At 40.2% G+C, this 18,981-nt stretch overlaps 1 protein-coding gene and 2 pseudogenes across 1 annotated transcript in view; all 3 read right to left on the bottom strand.

Moving 5' to 3' along the window:
• Positions 1-9,430, bottom strand: part of LOC149229685 (SUPPRESSOR OF ABI3-5-like) — a 70,187-nt gene extending 60,757 nt beyond the window's left edge. The window contains exon 1 of the mRNA XM_089381104.1: positions 9,350-9,430. Coding sequence (XP_089237230.1) covers positions 9,350-9,430 — 81 coding nt within the window. The remainder of the gene's footprint in view (positions 1-9,349) is intronic.
• Positions 9,431-9,438: 8 nt separating this feature from the next.
• Positions 9,439-9,965, bottom strand: LOC149229684 (elongation factor 1-alpha pseudogene; annotated as a pseudogene).
• Positions 9,966-17,166: 7,201 nt separating this feature from the next.
• LOC149229683 (elongation factor 1-alpha pseudogene) lies at positions 17,167-17,717 on the bottom strand (annotated as a pseudogene).
• Positions 17,718-18,981: the final 1,264 nt, after the last annotated feature.

The following is an 18,981-nucleotide window of genomic DNA, read 5'->3' as shown; positions in this document are numbered from 1 at the left end:
AAATTAATTTAACCATTTATATTGTTGTAACTTGTTATTGAATTATTTCCCTCTGACTTTTGAGCCTTTATCAATAGTTGGAACAATCATTACTCTGGATCTCTTGTGGGAAAGCCTCGCTTAAAATGGATCTAGTCCTCCCTCCCGAAATATATGTTGACAAATTTGGTTTTCTAGAAATAGTGTCATTTTTAAGAATGTCTTCTTCTCCTCTAGATCTATGTTCATGAAATCCCTCTCTCTTTGTTTAGAATTCAATAAAGCAAAGCTAAAAGACTAAGACTCACCTTTAGATGCTATAGAAAGGCGTTGGATAGATCTTCTCATTACCCCTTAAGACTTTGTCCCCTTGCCTGTCCAAGGTCGTTGTACAACTAAAGTGAATTGGAAACCCAAACTCCGTGATAATGCAATTGAAGAGTGGATTTCTCAGCAAAAGAATTGGATCTTATTTTTTGATGGGGCCTCTAAAAGGAACCCTAGGGTGGCAGTAGGGGGAGAGATTCTTCTAAATCCCAAAGGAATACATGAAATTAAGTATGATTTAGGGCTTGGAAATAAATCAAACAACCTTGCATAGATGTATGGGCTATATTGTAGCCTCAAGTTAGCCAAGTCCCATAATGTCTCCTTAATAGTAATCACTCATGATTCTCTCATTACCATCCAACACCTACTCAAAGAATATAATCTAGTGAACAACCAACTCTCCCTCCTCCTTTGCAGAATCAAATCCATGTTGGAGGCCTTCTCCTCAAGATCTTATTTTCACATCCTCAAAGGACATAATAAGGATGAATATATACAAGCATCATATATCGACCCCCTGAAAGGGGTCTCTAAATTTTAACATTGTAGATGGATTCAAAGACTCCTTTGTCTCTAAATTTTAACACTGTAGAAATCCATCTACAGTGTTATAATTTAATGAAATGTAATACTTCAGTATCAAAATTGCAATTTTTCATTTTCGGAGTGACACATTTAAAAATGACTAATTCTTGTTGTACTTGTTATTTGGTCATATTTTTTTTTTGCACTACAGTAGTCGTTTACATTAATCATTTTTTATTTTGTCGCTTATTATCTAGTCATATATTTTAGTCTTGGACTAAATTAGTCATTTAAGTTAGTTGCTTTTAGTTGGGTCATTTATTATCTAGTCATATATTTTATCTTAGACTAAATTGGTCATTTAAGTTAGTTGTTTTTAGTTGGGACAGTTAAAATTGCTCAAATTTAGTAGTAATTCACTTGAAATAATTATGGTGACTAAATTTTTTAGTCGCATAGTCACTAATAGCTCATTTTGTACTAGTGCCCATTTTGATTATGAGTCTATTGACCAAATTTGTGAAGAATTTTGTGATAATATTTTGAATAAGATCTTGTATATCCCTGAATTCTATGACATTGACCAAGAATATTAATTGAGCATGGGTTTCATAGATTGTGCTTTCAGATTTTATATTATATCTGATGTTCTAATATTAATTAGCATAAAAATGAAGGTTCAACGAGACTTTTGGGTTGCAGGTATCTATTCCATTTGTAGTATTTATTTTAATCATGATTATGATGATTGACATTTAAATATGGATACAATTCTTACTATTGTAGTCGTGTTGGTTATTGTCTAATATTTTTTAAGCAAGAAGACTTATAACAAAGATCTATAGACATCACCAAATGAGGAAGATTGTGATTGTTGACTTTGAGCTTAAATTTCATGTGAATAGTCAAATTTAGTAAATTCTTGCAATTAAATAATTAATGTGAATTTAAACTGAATTTACTTTTTGAGTATGTGGGTGTTGCATGCATCAATTAGGTGCAAGGCCAAATTTCTTCATGCTTGTGCAATATTGTGGGAGAAAAATGGTAGTTACTCATTTACTTCTACACATGGTTTACTTCGGCATAGACTTTATCTTGTCGTATGCCTTGCTTCCACACATTCTTTGGCTTGGCACAATTTTTTGTGACACAACACTTCCCCTTCGGCGCATGTCCTCTCTTCTACGTGTCCACATGTATTCTTGCCTCCACACACCTATTCGATGCACCTACATCTCATGCAACATTTGTTCCACAAGTACACAACCTATTAGTTTATGACACTTGTAACAAGACAAATTAAATAGAAATCATGATGAATCAATGAAACAGAACCCAAGGTAAAAGATTTTTATCACTAGTTGTTAAGATTCCCATCATAGTCAAGGTTCTGGCTCCAAAAGGTTCTAAATATGTTTGAGTCAATAATCTGATATAACTTTCCATCTTGGTTTTCAAAACCAGATATCGAGCCATTTGCAAGGTGGTTTTGGCAAAGCTCCTTTGCAACCCGATATCAAAAAAAGCAATGCCAAGTCAACATAGTGGTAGGAACCAACCCACCCATCGGTTCGCTCTGTGTGGTTAATCACCTTCCTATTTTGCATTAGATATGCATTGTCCATCGTGATTTAGACATCTGACCACACACCAAATCTTTCAGGTAAGATGCATTTTATTGGAGTATAGACCCCACTTTCTATGACATTATGTGCATACCCCTAACACCCTACCCCTCCCTCTCCCTCCTCGCTTACGTAACATAAATTCCACCGTGAATTGTCGGCAATGTCTAAATAGCTAAGTGTCTTTGCCAACATGATTATAAATTAATTATTTCCATTTTGGTCCTAGATTCATAGAGTGGTAGAATTACCTATTTACCTTCACACATGCAACATGTGTTACTTGCTTATGGAGTTTAGCTCTACACATATCTTGCTTTGATAATGTTTAACTCATACATGCCTTACATTTGCACATGCCATATTCCACACATCCTTTACTTTCACCAATGTTAGTGTTAATAAACTTTTTCTAGTAGGGAGACTTGTAACATAGACCTATAGACATTACCAAATGATCAAGACACCTATGGACATTACCAAATGATAAAGTGATCCAAGTCGATATTGGTGGCCCACTTGGACCCTCGCCATTGTTCTTTCAATTTTTTTTCATTTTCCTTAATTGTAGCCCAATTTACTATTTTTGGCAGTTTTTCAGGTCCTCAACTTCAGGAGTCGTTTTTAGGCCCTAAACGACGTTTTCCTGGCAAAATGAAATTCGGTGATTTTGAAAGAAATCACATCAATAGTTGTAGTCCTCAGAGATCTTTCCAACAAGGTATCATACATGTCAAACAAAGATAATATGACCAAGTTACAACCCTAGGAAGTTGGCTACCCAACTAACTCCAATGGGGCACATAGACTCTTCGTGCTACATCTCCTCGAGTTATGGTTTTGGTTATTTAGGGTTTTCTCTCATTGATAAATAATAAAAAGGTCCTTGAGCCTCATTTTAATGTAGTTCAAAGGCATGTAGCTGCCACATCTCTTCTCAGAGATAAGCTATCATCGTCCAAGCTAGTCTTATTTCCATTCTATTTGTAAGTATATTTCAGTATTTGATATTAATGAAATGAAGTGTTATTTCTGTTGCATCTCTGTAATTTGTTGCGTTCCTATTTAAATCTGGATCAGTGGTATCAGAGCGGTCTGATCTTTCTCATTTTTTCTTTGCATATCCCCAATGAGGTCGGGATATAAGGAGTTAGGGCTCGATCTAGTTGAAACTTTGCAAGATCAACCTTGCAAACCCTGACAATCACCCATGGGGGAAGAAAATAAAGACGAGGGAGTAGGAGATCCTATCAAAATATTGATCGAGGAGGCCCTCGAGAAACAAAGGAATGCGATGATGGATAACTTTGCCTAAATCCTTCAACGGTTGCCCATCAACGGCGCATCCACATCCAGTGGCCACTCTGGAGTCTCCACACCTTTTAAGGTACAAGTAAACTTTGACATTCCCATATTTGAGGGCCAAATAGATGCAAAAGTTGTAGATAAATGGTTAAATCTGTTAGAAGGATATTTTTTTGTTCATGATTTTTCCAGCAGGGAAAAAATTACTTTTTCTATTCTCAAAACCACCCACCATGTTAAGGACTGGTAGGAAACCTACTGTGAGAAGAAGGATGAAATTACGACCTCACTGTTTTCAGTCGCTTCCACTTGGAATTCATTTTGAGATGCCATCAAGGAGAAGTATTACCCTGTCGAGAGCTATGAGGACAAATACATAAAGTGGACCACGCTACGGCAGGGAAGGGATCAAGATGTGCAAGAGTTTACCAATGTTTTTCATACCCTTTGCACAAAGTTGGGTATCAAGGATTCTGAGAAACATTTGGTACTCAAGTACTGCAGTGACCTACACAAGTACATCCAGGACGAGATGGAGTTCCTGGACATCTTCTCGCTCGACACGACGTACCGATACACCGTCAAGATCGAGTAGAAGTTTAAACAGAAGAAGCAAGACTTTGGATCTACAAATCCGAAGCAAGGGAAAGGTGCCCCCAAACCACAAAATAAAGGACAAAGCTAATGAGGGACGGCCCAGGACAACCCGCCAAAGGCACAAGCAAAGGATAGCATTGCGAAGCCGAAGAAGGACACAGGAAAGTGGTGTGAGTTCCATAAGAGCTCCACTCACAACCCAAGTGAGTGTCGGACCAAGCAGTCACTGATGGCCGAGCTAAAGGCTTTAGAGTCAGATGCATGTTTCGACTCTAAGTTAAAACCCAGCAAGGGTAATGACAAAAGGAAGCAAATTATCGATGTGGATCCCAATACCATTGTTGCCACCACGAAGATCCAGAAGGAGGAACCTGAAGATCCAGAGGAGGAGGAGCATATCTTCCGCTCCCAGATGTGGGTAAAGGGTTCGTTATAGCTCATTGTCGAAAGCGGGAGCCAAAAGACCCTCATTGCAGTAGAGGTTGTGAAGCAGCTAGGCTTACCGACCACAACATACCCACAACCGTACACCATCAGGTGGCTTCACCAAGGACAGGATCTCCGTGTGAGCCAACAATGTCGCCTTCCATACAACATCAAGCCCTTCACGAATGAGGTATTATGTGATGTTGATCCCCTTGATGTTTGTGATGTATTATTAGGATAACCATACTTGTAGAAGCGACATACTGTATATGAGTCAAGGCCTCGCGTTGTTAATGTTACCTTGGGAAATAATTTGTATAGGATACCAGAGGTAGCACCGCCTACCACCATCTCTCTAGTTACTACAAAACAATGCAGTAAGCTCATTTCCAAAACTGGGAAATTTGTTTTCATGATCATACGCCCTCAAGGAAAGAAGAAGACAGTGGCCATGACCTCCAGACATGGCTCCTCTGCATGAAAACAATAGATGGACAAGGTCGTCGAGGAGTACAACAACATCTTCACCTCCCCTGCAGGGGTGCCTCTACACTATTAGGTCAAGCACTCCATCGATCTGACCCTAGGTGCGTTGTTGCCCAATGGACCAATCTATCAGTGCTTCGTTCTGGAGAACAATGAAATCAAGATAAAAATTTAGGAGCTGGTGTAGAAAGGTCACATCTAGATGAGTTCATCACCTTGTGGGAGGCCGATCATATTGTTACAGAAGAAGGATGGGACTTGGAAACTCTGTATTGACTATCGGGCACTGAACAAGATCACTATCCGGAATAGGTACCCGACCCCACGGATTGATGACCTTCTAGACCAACTCAAGGGGAAAAATATTTTAGTAAGATGTACTTGAAGTATGGATATCACCAGGTACCAATCAAACCCTCTTATGTGTGGAAGACTGCCTTCAAATCCAAGGAGGGCCTTTTCGAATGGTTGGTTATGCCTTTTATGTTGACGAATGCTCCTGTAACATTCATGAGGTTGATGGATGACATCTTGCAGCCATTCACCAACTCATTTGTAGTGGTATACTTGAATGACATCCTGATCTTCAGGCAAAGTTGGGAAGAGCACCTCCACCACATCCGACAGGTTCTCCAAACATTGCGGCAACACAAGCTGTGTGCCAATTTGGAGAAATGCACTTTTGGCATGACCCAAGATTAGTATCTGGGATACATTATTAATGAACGAGAGGTGCATGTGGATCCAACCAAGATCCAAGTCATTCGGGATTGGCCAACCCCAACCACTCTGACAGAGCTCCACAGATTTCTGGGTCTTGCCAATTTCTACCGCAGGTTCGTGTTAGGGTTCTCTCATATCACTTGGCCCTTGAGTCAAGTCACCAAGGGAGGAGAGAAAGAAAAATTATTTTGGTCTGAATCTCAACAGAAGGCATTCGCAGAGTTGAAACATTGCCTCTGCTCTACACCAATGCTCACATTACTAGACTTGCAACAACCATTTGAGATCAAGATAGATGCCTCTGACTATGCTATTGGGGCAGTCCTTACTCAACAGGGGCATCTAGTGGCATATCACAGTGAGACACTTTCAGACGCAGTACAGAAGTATCCCACTTATGACAAAGATATGTATTCCATTGTGTAGGCCTGCCGACAATGGAAACATTACATTTTGGGGAAGGACACTGTCATCCACATAGACCACCGACCCTTGCAGATCATAAGACACAAGAGAAGTTGAAAAATGATCACCATCAAAAGCGGTCCACATACCTGCAACAATTCCATTTGAATATCAAGTACAAGAAGGGCAACACCAATAATGTTGCAGACTACCTCAGTTGACCACCGATCATGGCGTTAACCACCGTGCTCAACCCTTGTGGGCATGAGACTTCTAATTGGCCACTTCTCTACAAAAGGGACCCAGAATTCGGCCACACATACCATATGCTCTTGGAGGGTTAGAAATTTCCATATTTTCACCTCTAAGATGCTCTGTTATGTTGTTGGACCTCAGAATTACTCTCTCCTTGACAACTTTTCTCACTTCTTTCTCTTGTTTTCCATAAAAGACAGATCCCCATCACTGATAAATGATAGATTTTGTCTCAAGGAGGACATTAAATGATTGACATGTTATACTTTTATGTTTTTGCTATTTGAAATAAGTTTTTGCAAATTAGCTATGGAACGCAACCTATTCTATAGCTAACTGTGTGTTCCGTAGCTACTTCCATGGTTGAACAGGTTACAGGTGTCAAACAAAGAAACCGGCCACATGGGCATCTCTGGAATCGTCTCGACATGGATCCTATCCTAGTCACCCAGCCCAGATCGATAAAAAAGCCAGCTCAAGACCACAGTCAAAGGTGGAGTCAAACGTATGAAACCCAGAAGCAATAGGACTCTTTGTCTACCCTTTCGTGGTTAATTAATAAATCCAACAGATCTGTTGAAGCATTAACTCGGATCAACCACCTATGTCAACGGTTTTGTGCAACCGCCTTGTTCAAATTCAAGTCACCTATAGCTGATCAAACATTTACGCAAACTGGTTGTAATACGTGTAGACCACCTATAGCTAATTTTCCTTAAAAGATAGTTATGAATATTTTCTTTTAAATACCAGTTGAACAGAACTAGAGGGAGTTCGAAGTTTTTGATGTATTAAGTTTAAACTTATCAGCTCTGTAATTTTGGACTTTTGTTCCTGTTTTATAATACAAAGTCGTGTGTTGGTTGATGATCATTTGAAGGAGCATTTTGAATTAAGTTAGTAGCTCAACCTAGTCAGTTGTAGAGGGCCCCTGCACTAAAGGAGGTTTTCTTTTCATTTGTTTTCTTCTTTCTGTTCATTTTTAAATTCCTCATTTACTTTTAGTAGTGTTTATAACTTAGGATTTCTTGTAGTTTGATTTCTTTTAGTTTTAATCAATAGCATAATGTTAGAATTTAATTGTGCAATCTTGTCTCCCCAATCCATTTCATAAATAAAATGACTTTGTTTCTAAACGAAGTAAGATGGAAAGTAACGAGGATGCACTATTGATTAGCTTACTCACTATTTTTGTTATTTATTTCTTAGTTCAGGTCGTCAATGCACTATATTAATGAATGTTTCTGGTCACTATTTCAAGTTGATATCCATCCTAAACTAAATGATTGAACATTCACTTTACATAAGGGTTGAAACCAATCAGTTACCTTCTACATGTTTTTATTTAGTTTTTTTTCTAGATCATGAAGTACAAAAGTTGCTTGAATTCCATCTCAAGGAGGTTATGTTGGAAATACTAAGAGGGGGGGGAGTGAATCAGTATTTCTTACTATTTATTTTTTTAATTGTTCTAGTGATTGCCAACAATCTATATAGATATGTATATGTATACACAGAACACAGAAATCAACAGTTGAATTTAAAGCTTTTATTAAAACTCAAGACAGTGCAAATAAATAAATACAATATAAGTATAAATCTGATTGTGAATAGTTGCCAAGCTCCAACTTGGACTTCAGTGAGGCTCCAACCTCCAAAGCACCAACTCTGTTTTGCAGTGGTTCTACACTTAGGAGCACCTACCCCAATGACTTTAGTCCTGTTCAGTTCTAAGGCTCCAACCTCTTGGGCTCCAACCCAACCTTGGTATAAATAGGTATGTTGCTGCACTCTATTCAGCTGAGGTTGTCTCACTCCTGCTCTCCCACCTCTGCTGCTTCTGCTTTCTCACCCTCGGGTTCTTCACCACCATTATAGCACCAACAGTTCTCTGTTTCTACTGTTTTATACATTCCCATGCCTTTGTCCATTCGTTTCCGCTTACACCGTCTCTTAGGCTTCCTCCTCAGTCGTTGTCATTTCCTCTGACTTGCTTGATCTTTCATCTTCCCTCCTTGATCGCTGTGACTTCCTCTGTGCTAGCTTTTCATTCAACTTCTTGGCTTTACGATCAATGTGTTAAAAACTGTAATCCAGGCCCGTTTTTTCAATGATAACAGGCATCCACAACCTCTTGTGCATATATGTTCTAGTCTGCTTTTCACCTCCGACCATGTTAAACGCAAGTATGTAAGGCTTTGGCCGCCGATGGATAGTGTTAAAATATATATGTGTGTGTGTGTGTGTGTGTGTGTGTGTGTCAGTGTCTGTGTCTGTTTCTCCTCCAATCACGTATTCTGCGCATATATCTATATATATATATATATATATATATATATATATAAATTGCCTTTTTTTTTCGTTGATCGCTGCACCCCAACGTAATATTTCCCTGTCACATCCACCTTGATCTCCACCGTCGATCGCCCATGATCTGACGGTCTCCGCTATGTTTACCGCACGATTAAACCCTGTTCGTATCCCTGTCGTTGATTACATTCACTGCTTGATCTAACGGTGATCGCACCTCCCGCTTTTGTTAAGTGCTCACGCGTTAACACGTGATTGTGGCGGTTTCGTGCCCGTCACTTCAGCCACGTCTCGTGCATTAACTGGATCGCGCGGCCATATACGGAACCCGCCTTGGGCCCAAAGGCGGTGCGGGGAATACCGCCCGCCCGCTAAATTACCTGTCCCCCGGCTGTTAACGTCCGTGAATTCCGCTCTCGATTACTGTTGGATCCACCGCGCCCTGATCCAACGGCCCGCATCACTCTCGTTAACCTACGTGCATCTTTATCGCCCGCGACTGTTGGATCTGCCCGTCATGCTCTATCTGTCGTCCATCCTTCGAAATACCTGCTTCAAAACCTTCGGTGGTAGAATCAATAATCAAAACAGCACAATCGGCCTGTGATGTACTCGTAATCATGTTCTTGATAAAGTCATGATGGCCTGGTGCATCAATAACGGTACAGTAATACTTGGTTGTCTCAAACTTCCATAGAGCAATGTTAATAGTAATACCACACTCGCGCTTAGCCTTAAGCTTGTCAAGAACCCAAGCATACTTGAATGAACTTTTGTTCATTTTCGCAGCTTCCTTCTCAAAACACTCGATCACACGCTTGTCGATACCGCCAAGCTTGTAAATAAGATCACCGGTAGTGGTGGACTTGTCAGATTCGACATGTCCTATGACCACAATATTGATGTGGGTCTTCTCTTTACCCATGGTTTTCTAAAAACCAAGTATTCCTGAATCAAAAACGCGAATAAGCAGCTTCAGCTTCCCACCAAAAAAGAATCGCAAAGCTCCCCTGCTTCGCTCTCCACCTACTCCGATGGCTCTGTGTGCTCCTCTTTTTTGGCTCCGTCTGCTCCTCTCGTCTCTATCTGCTCCTCAAATATTGCCATATTGACATCAATGACAATCTGTGTCCAACAATCTCCCCCTTTGTTATTGATGGCAATATTCTTCTGCTTTCTCCCCTTTTGACATCAATGGAAAAGGGATGCATATGGACTCCCCCTGTCAAACTGCTCCCCCTGTCCTGCTACATCTTTATGAATGAACTTGAGTCATGATAAAGAAATAACCCCCATCTTTTGATGCAGATGTTCGAATGCTTCTCGAGGAAGAGGTTTTGTGAAAATATCAGCTATCTGCTCCTTAGTACTGATATATTCCAAGATGATGTTTTGTTCAACTACTTGTTCACGAAGGAAATGATACTTGATTGGTATGTGTTTGGTTCTTGAGTGCATCACAGGATTTTTGCTGAGACTGATAGCACTTGTGTTGTCACAATAGACGAAAATTGGTTGATCTGTACATATGTCGAGATCTTCTAAAGCTTCCTTCATCCATAGTATTTGAGAACAACAATCTGCTGCAGTAATATACTCAGCTTCGGCTGTGGATAATGATATGGATGACTGTTTTTTGCTGAGCTAGGATACCAAACAGTCTCCTAGGAAGAATGCATTTCCACTAGTGCTTTTCCGCTCATCTATGCTTCCAGCCCAATCAGCATCGGTGTGTGCAGTTACAGTCAGTGTTGAGTCCTTTGGGTACCAAAGACCGAAATCAGAAGTTCCCTTCAGATATCTGAGAATTCTTTTTACAGCTAATAATGGGATTGTTTGGGAGCATATTGAAATCTTCCCACCATTCCTACTGCATGCATTATGTCTAGTCGTGTAGCTATTAAGTATAGAAGGGCTCCAATGACCTGTAATGAGTTGCATCTACTAGAGGGGAGTCGTCATCTTTGCTCAGTTTGCAGTTTGTGGTCATAGGTGTGCTCATGGGTGCACAATCCTCCATTCCATATTTTTTGAGCATGTCTTTTAGGTATTTGGTTTGAGATATACACAATCCTGCTCTAGTTTGAGTTATTTGAAGTCCAAGGAAGTGGGACAGCTCTCCTATCATTGACATCTCAAACTCTTTTGACATGTTTTGAGAAAATTCATGCCTCATTTCATCATTATTACTATCAAAAATCAGATCATCGACATAAACAAGAGCAACTAGTAACTTACCTTGATCTGTCTTTATGTATAGATTGCTTCCAGCCACTCCCTTTTTGAAGCCTTGTTGTTGTAGATAGTGATCTGGTCTTGCATACCAAGCTCTAGGAGCTTGTTTCAACCCATATAAAGCCTTTTTCAGCTTACAAACTAAGTCCTTTCTTACTGTTAGATCAAAACCTTATGGCTGCTCCATGTAGACTTCCTCCTCGAGTTCCCCATTTAGAAATGCTGATTTCACGTCCATTTGATAGATTTTGAATCCTTTTGAGCAAGCAAATGCCAAGAACATCCTGATAGCTTCCATACGGGCCACTGGTGCAAATGTCTCTTCAAAGTCAATTCCTTCAATTTGTGAATAGCCTTTGCAGGCAAGTCTTGCCTTGTTTCTGATAACCTTTCCTTCCTCATTCATTTTATTTTTGAACACCCATTTGGTTCCTATTATGTTTTTGTCCTTTGGATGAGGTACTAACTCCCATGTCTTGTTCTTCTCAATTTGGGTCATTTCTTCTTCCATGGCTTTTACCCAATGAGGATCCTTACTTGCTTCTACAAATGTTTCTGGTTCTATCATAGATAGGAGGGCAATGACTTTTCTCTTGGGTGTAATTGTTATCCTTCTTTGGGTCTGCACACCTTCATCTTTATCACCAATGATCTGCTCTTCTGGATGGTGTCTTTGGACATACTTCGTCTTAGAAGGGGTATTAGGTGGTTCTCTTTCCTCTTCTTCTTCTTCTTCTTCCTCATCTATTTCTTTTTCTTTAGGTTCTTCTTCTTCAATGAGAGAGTCATCTTCATGTTCTTCAATTTCCTTTACTAGAAGATCTTCATCAACCTTTACATCAATGTTTTCCACTATTTTCTTCAGTCGATAATTGTAGCACTTGTAAGCCTTGCTCCGTATAGAGTATCCAAGAAATATCCCTTCATCAACTTGAGAATCAAACTTTCCTGGTGAACTTGCTTCCAAAGATCTTGAAGTACTTCACCGAAGCGGGTCTTCCTTTCCATAGCTTATAAGGAGTTTTATCACAATTTGGTCTTAATTGAGTTCGATTCAGTGTGTAGACAGTTGTCCCTACTACTTCTCTCTAGAATCTAGGCTGTAAGTCTGCTGCTAATAGCATAGTTCTTGCCATTTCTTGGACTGTTCAGTTTCTTCTTTCAACTACCCCATTTTGTTGAGGTGTTTTGGCAGCCAAGAATTCCCTTTTAATTCCATGAATATTACAAAACTCACTAAACTCGTTTGATGTGAATTCTCCTCCTTTGTCTATTCTGAGGCACTTAATTTTTGAATCTTTTTCATTTTCTACAAGGGCTTTTAGATTCTTGAAACACTCAAAAGTTTTAGATTTATACTTTATGAAATATATCCACATCATTCTAGTATAATCATCAACAAATAACACAAAGTACCTTTCTCCTTGGAGTGCTTGATTTCTAGTTGGCCCACATACGTCAGCATGGATGATCTCTAAGGGCTTCGATGTAGGGTGTTCCTTTGTCTTGTGGCTGATTCTGGTCTGCTTTCCATGTTGACATGTGATCCAGATTTAAACAGGAACACAACAAAATATAGAGATAACCATATACACAAAGATGCAGCGGAAATAATACTTCATTTCATTAATGGAAAATACTGAAATATGCTTACAACCAGAAATGGAAATAAACCAGCTAGGGCAATGGTAGCTTATCTCTGAGAAGAGATGTGGTGGCTACATGCCTCTGAACTGTCTTACAATGAGGCTCGAAGGCCTATTTATTGTTGAGAAATAATGGAAAACCCTTAACATTCTGAAATCTAACCCTAGAAGATGAAACGCCAAATTGTGGGCCCCGTTTGGGTAAATTGGTACATCAATTTCCTGGGGTCGTAACTTTGGCATATGATCCCCATTTGATGCGTACAATAGCTCGTTAGAAAGATCTATCCGAGCACTACAACTTTGGGAGGCAAAATGAATGGACCCATGTTGCCCCAGATTTCCCAAAAAACGTCGTTTAGGGCCTCAAAACGGCTCCGGAAGTTCAGGACCCGGAAAACTACTAAAAATAGTAAACTGTGCTACAATTTAGGAAACTGAAAAGACTGAAAGAGACAGTTGTGGGGGTCCAAATGGGATAGGTGGGTGGCCACCAACATCCACCTGGATCAACGTGGACCACAGACTGCTTGATTCGGTTTAAGCAGCCTTGGCATGTCTCGTACAACTTTGATCTTGCTGATATTGATCAGATTTTCAAAGCTTGTATGTCCAAGTCGCTTGTGCCACAGCCAACTCTCATCTGTCTGACTCAGGTAGCATTTATTTTCTTGAATCTTGTTCATAATGTAAATGTTGTCTGGTGTCCTCACCCCTTTTGCCACAAGTTTCCCTGAGGCAGAGTTCCTTATTTCACAGTCTTTGGTGCTGAAAACAACCTTATGTCCTTGATCACAGATTTGGCTGACACTCAAGAGGTTGTGTTTGAGTCCATCAACCAGCAGAGCATCTTGAGCTTTTCCCTTTCCATTGATCAACGTAACTGTTCCTTTTCCTGCAATTCTGCCAGATCCGCTTCCAAAGGACACATTCCCTTCCTTTTTGCTCAGTGAGACAAGCTTCCTGTTGTCTCCCGTCATGTGTCTGGAGCACACACTATCTATAAACCACTGGTTTCCATTATTTTGAGCATATAGAGCCAGGCTGCATTTGTTCATGCTGGAGTTCTTGCTACTTGTCTTTCTTCCTTTGAGTGGGCAGTCTTGTTCATAGTGTCCATTATTGTATCAAAAAGAGAAAATCAGATCAAATTTGGTCAAGGGATCAAATGAATTAAAGGTTTTGATTTGTCCCTGCCTTTTGGGGGCATATGAGTTGATTATTCTATCCTTTAGCTTTGTCTTTTCACTTCTGCGAGCCATACAATGTCTGGCTTGATGACCAAAGTTTTTACAGTGAAAGCAGTGTCCAAGAAAGATGGTTTTGTACTTGTTGAAGCAACCACGGTTTGAGTCGATTTCCTTCCTGGGAATTACTCCTCCCTCGTTCTTTGGATTTGCGATGGGCCCTTGGTGGAGTACAGGTTTGTATTTGCTGTAGTGTCCATGATTCGACTCCACATTCTTCTTTGGAGTAATTCTCTCTTCATTCTTGGGATCTGGGGTGCACTTTTCATCTTTTGGATTGCAGGAAAGTGCATCGACATAGCTTTTCGCATTATTCTTAGTGCTTGAGGATTCTCCTTTGAAACCTATTCCAGACTTGTCATGTTGAGGTTTTTGATTTTTCAGAATAGTCTCAAGTATTTGAGAGCTTTTACAGCCCTTTTTAATTTGCTCCAACTCCTTTCTCAGAGACACTATTTCGGTCTCACATTCTTCACAAGTCTCTTCCTCTTCTTTAAGCTTTGCTTCCAAGAGATCTTGTCTCCTTCTTATTTCCTCGTTTTCCACTTTGAGAGAAATGATTTTGTTCTGTAGTTTCTCATTTTCTTCAATGGCACTTATTAACAGTTCATCTACATTTCCTTCCAACCCTGAGTCATCATCATCTGCGAGTGCCATGAATAATGCTTCTTGGCTTTCATCATGATCGCTTTCCTCATCTAATTTCCTTTTGATGACCATAAACTCATCCTCATCAAACTCATCTTGCTTGGAGAAGAAGTTTTTCTTATTGAACCCTTTCTTTTTATGTGCCATTCTTTTAGAATTTCCTTCATCATCGATGTCATGTTTATGAGGACATTTTGGTGCATAATGACCTATTTTACCACATTGAAAATAGATAAGAGGATACTTGCCTTTAAGTTTATATCCTTTCTTCAGCTTTCGTACAAATTGAGCCAATTCGGATTCCACATCTAACTCATCACTACAGTGATTCCTTTCTTTCCCCTTCTTTGACCTTGAGGCCTTGAATGTTACATCTTTGGAGCTTGGGCCACCTTTCCTCATTTCATAGGCAGTGAGGATTCCATGGAGTTCATCCATTTTGAGGGTATCTAGATCCTTTGCTTCTTCTATAGCGCTTATTTTGGAGTCAAACCTGTCTGGAAGAGACCTTAATACCTTTTGAACAATGGTACTTTCTTCAACTTTTTCATCCAATCCTTTAAGGGAATTTACCACTTTAGCTACTCAGAGGAGGTATGCTGCAATATCTTCTTCATCTTCCATCCTCAAACTTTCAAATTGTCTTTTGTGAGTTTGAAGCTTTGCCTTTGTGACTTTTGAGTCTCCATTGTACAAGCCAACTAGCTTCTCCCACATTTCTTTGGCCGAGGTATAGTGCATGATTTTTGTAAACTCGGAATCAGTGGTTCCACTAGTGATGGAGTTCATGGCCTTTGCATTTGCGATGTAGGCTTTCCTCTCGTCTTGGTCTGTTGGAAGAGTGGAAGTAGTTTTGTATTCATTTTGAACAAAATGCCAGACTTCAGGTCCAACAGACATTAAGTAGTAAGTAATTCTTTTCTTCCAGAAACCAAATTCAGTGCCATCGAAAAAAGGAGGTCTTCCTGATGCTTCGTGGTTTCTCATCATGGCTGCAGATCCTTATTCAAGCTGTTAGGCTAGTATGAAGAAGCCTGCTCTGATACCAATTGTTGAAAATACTGAGGGGGGGGTGAATCAGTATTTCTTACTATTTATTTTTTTAATTGTTCTAGTGATTGCCAACAGCCTATATAGATATGTATATGTATACACAGAACACAGAAATCAACAGTTGAATTTAAAGCTTTTATTAAAACTCAAGACAGTGTAAAGAAATAAATACAATATAAGTATAAATTTGATTGTGAATAGTTTCCAAGCTCCAACTTGGACTTCAGTGAGGCTCCAACCTCCAGAGCACCAACTCTGTTTTGTAGTGGTTCTACACTTAGGAGCACCTACCCCAATGACTTCAGTCCTGTTCAGTTCTGAGGCTCCAACCTCTTGGGCTCCAACCCAACCTTGGTATAAACAGGTATGTTGTTGCACTCTATTCATCTGAGGTTGTCTCACTCCTGCTCTCCTACCTCTGCTGCTTCTTCTTTCTCACCCTCGGGTTCTTCACCACCATTACAGCGCCAACAGTTCTTTGTTTCTATTGTTTTATACATTCCCATGCCTTTGTCCATTCGTTTCCGCTTACACCGTCTCTTAGGCTTCCTCCTCAGTCACTGTCGTTTCTCTGACTCACTTGATCTTTCAGCTTCCCTCCTTGATCGTTGTGACTTCCTCTGTGCTGGCTTTCCATTCAACTTCTTGGCTTTACGGTCATTGTGTGTTAAAAATTGTAATCCAGGCCCGTTTTTTCAATGATAACAGGCATCCACAGCCTCCTGTGCATATATGTTCCAGTCCGCTTTTCGCCTCTGATCGTGTTAAACGCATGTATGTAAGGTTTTGGCCACCGATGGATAATGTTAAAATATATGTGTGTGTGTGTGTGTGTGTTTCTCCTCCAATCAAGTATTCTTCGCATATATATATATATATATATATATATATATATATATATATATATATATATATATGTGTGTGTATATAAACTGCCTCCTTTTTTTCGTTGATCGCTGCACCCCAACGTAATATTTCCCCTTCACATCCGCCTTGATCTCCACCGTCGATCGCCCACGATCCGACAGTCTCTGCTATGTTTACCGCACGATTAAACTATGTTCGTATCCCTGCCGTTGATTACATTCACCGCTTGATCTAACGGTGATCGCGCCTCCCGCTTTTGTTAAGTGCTCACGCGTTAACGCGCGATCGCGACGGTTTCGCGCCCGTCACTTCAGCCACGTGTCGTGCATTAACTGGATCGCGCAGCCATATATGGAAACCGCCTTGGGCTCAAAGGCGGTGCGGGGAATACCGCCCGCCCGCGAAACCGCCTGTTCCCCAACCGTTAACCTCCGCGCGACTTCCGCTCCCGATCACCGTTGGATCCATCGCGCCCTGATCCGACGGCCCGCATCCCTCTCGTTAACCTGCATGCATCTTTATCACCCGTGACTGTTGGATCTTCCCATCGTGCTGTATCTGCCGTCCATCCTTCGAAATACCCGCTTCAAAACCTTCGGTGGTAGAATCAATAATCAAAATAGCACAATCGGCCTGTGATGTACCCGTAATCATGTTCTTGATAAAGTCACGATGGCCTGGTGCATCAATGACGGTACAGTAATACTTGGTTGTCTCAAACTTCCAGAGAGCAATGTCAATAGTAATACCACACTTGCGCTCAGCCTTAAGCTTGTCAAGAACCCAGGCATACTTGAATGACCTTTTGTTCATTTCCGCAGCTTCCTTCTCAAAACGCTCGATCACACGCTTGTCGATACCGCCAAGCTTGTAAATAAGATGACCGGTAGTGGTGGACTTGCCAGAGTTGACATGTCCTATGACCACAATATTGATGTGGGTCTTCTCTTTACCCATGGTTTTCTAAAAACCAAGTATTCCTGAATCAAAAACGCGAATAAGCAGCTTCAGCTTCCCACCAAAAAAGAATCGCAGAGCTCCCCTGCTTCGCTCTCCACCTGCTCCGATGGCTCTGTGTGCTCCTCTTCTTCGGCTCTGTCTGCTCCTCTCGTCTCTATCTGCTCCTCGAATATTGCCATATTGACATCAATGACAATCTGTGTCCAATAGGTTATCTTTCAAAATTGAAGGTTAGAGTAACTAGAAGTACTTCAATTAATTTCATTCTCTGTATTTATTCCAACATGACTTACAATTTTACCTTCTAGTTTTAAGAATTATTCATGAACTAGGATTAGATGAGAAGATAGGATAGATGCTCTGTTTTTCCTTCTTTTAACTTAGATTTTGACTAGTTTTAAGCTCTTGGTTCACCTTTAGGAAATTTAGATTTAGTTTCTCATAGTTAAAATTGTACATCATTAGGAATCAAAGAATAGAAACCCCCAAAACAATATAAAATACAAAACAACGAAGTAAGAAGGGTTAACTAGCACATACAGTGCACTACACTTCATCAGCTTACGAGCCTTGGTTGATAATTTATGCAAAGAAATTTAGGACACTAAATTGACTAAACATTTTGGTGCCATTGCCGGGGAAGTGTAACTAGGAAACCTTATCTCTTACATTCAAAAAGAAAATGATATGCATAGAGAAAGAGACTCTAGGGGTAGATTTATAGCTAGAGGCGGGAGTTCAATTCCTACAACACCACCTACTTCACCAAGAACAAGAAGAGATACACCTCCACCTCAAGCTCATACTCCCAGCCATAGAAACCGTGAAATTCCAAGGGCAGAAACCCAATCAAAAGAATCTCCTACTTCATCTACCAAGGTAGTCCTAGAGGAGAAAAATTTTGGGTCTCCAACAGCAAGAGTAACCTTTTTCACCTCCACAGGGGAGCACATTTTAGTTGAAGAATTAGGAATACCTTGTGAAGAAGAAGAAGAAGAACCTCTTTCCCATATCCCATTAATAGAAGAACCAGAGGAAGGCAAAGTAACCTTGCAGGTTGAACCTTATACTGACTCTGAAGAAACTATAATGGCAGAAGAAGGAGAGGATGGAGAATTCACACTGTTTGGAGGAGGGGGTAGAGGAAGAGGTAAAGGAAATAATGGAGGAGGCAAAGGAAATAGGGAAATAGATAATTCTTTTGGATTCCCTATAGTGGATGAAGAAACAAATGCCACAATGAAAAATATCTCACCTTCTGTCCTCCCAAATTTCCATGGGTTAAAAAGTGAGGATCCTGAAACATTTTTATCTGAGTTTGAAGTCTTGTGCAGAACCTATGATTATCTAGAAGAC

Source organism: Pinus tabuliformis, chromosome J (assembly GCF_031772625.1).
Source record: "Pinus tabuliformis cultivar Carrire ecotype Pingquan chromosome J, CPIR1, whole genome shotgun sequence".
Lineage (NCBI taxonomy): Eukaryota > Viridiplantae > Streptophyta > Pinopsida > Pinales > Pinaceae > Pinus > Pinus tabuliformis.
This window is presented reverse-complemented; position numbering and strand designations above follow the sequence as displayed.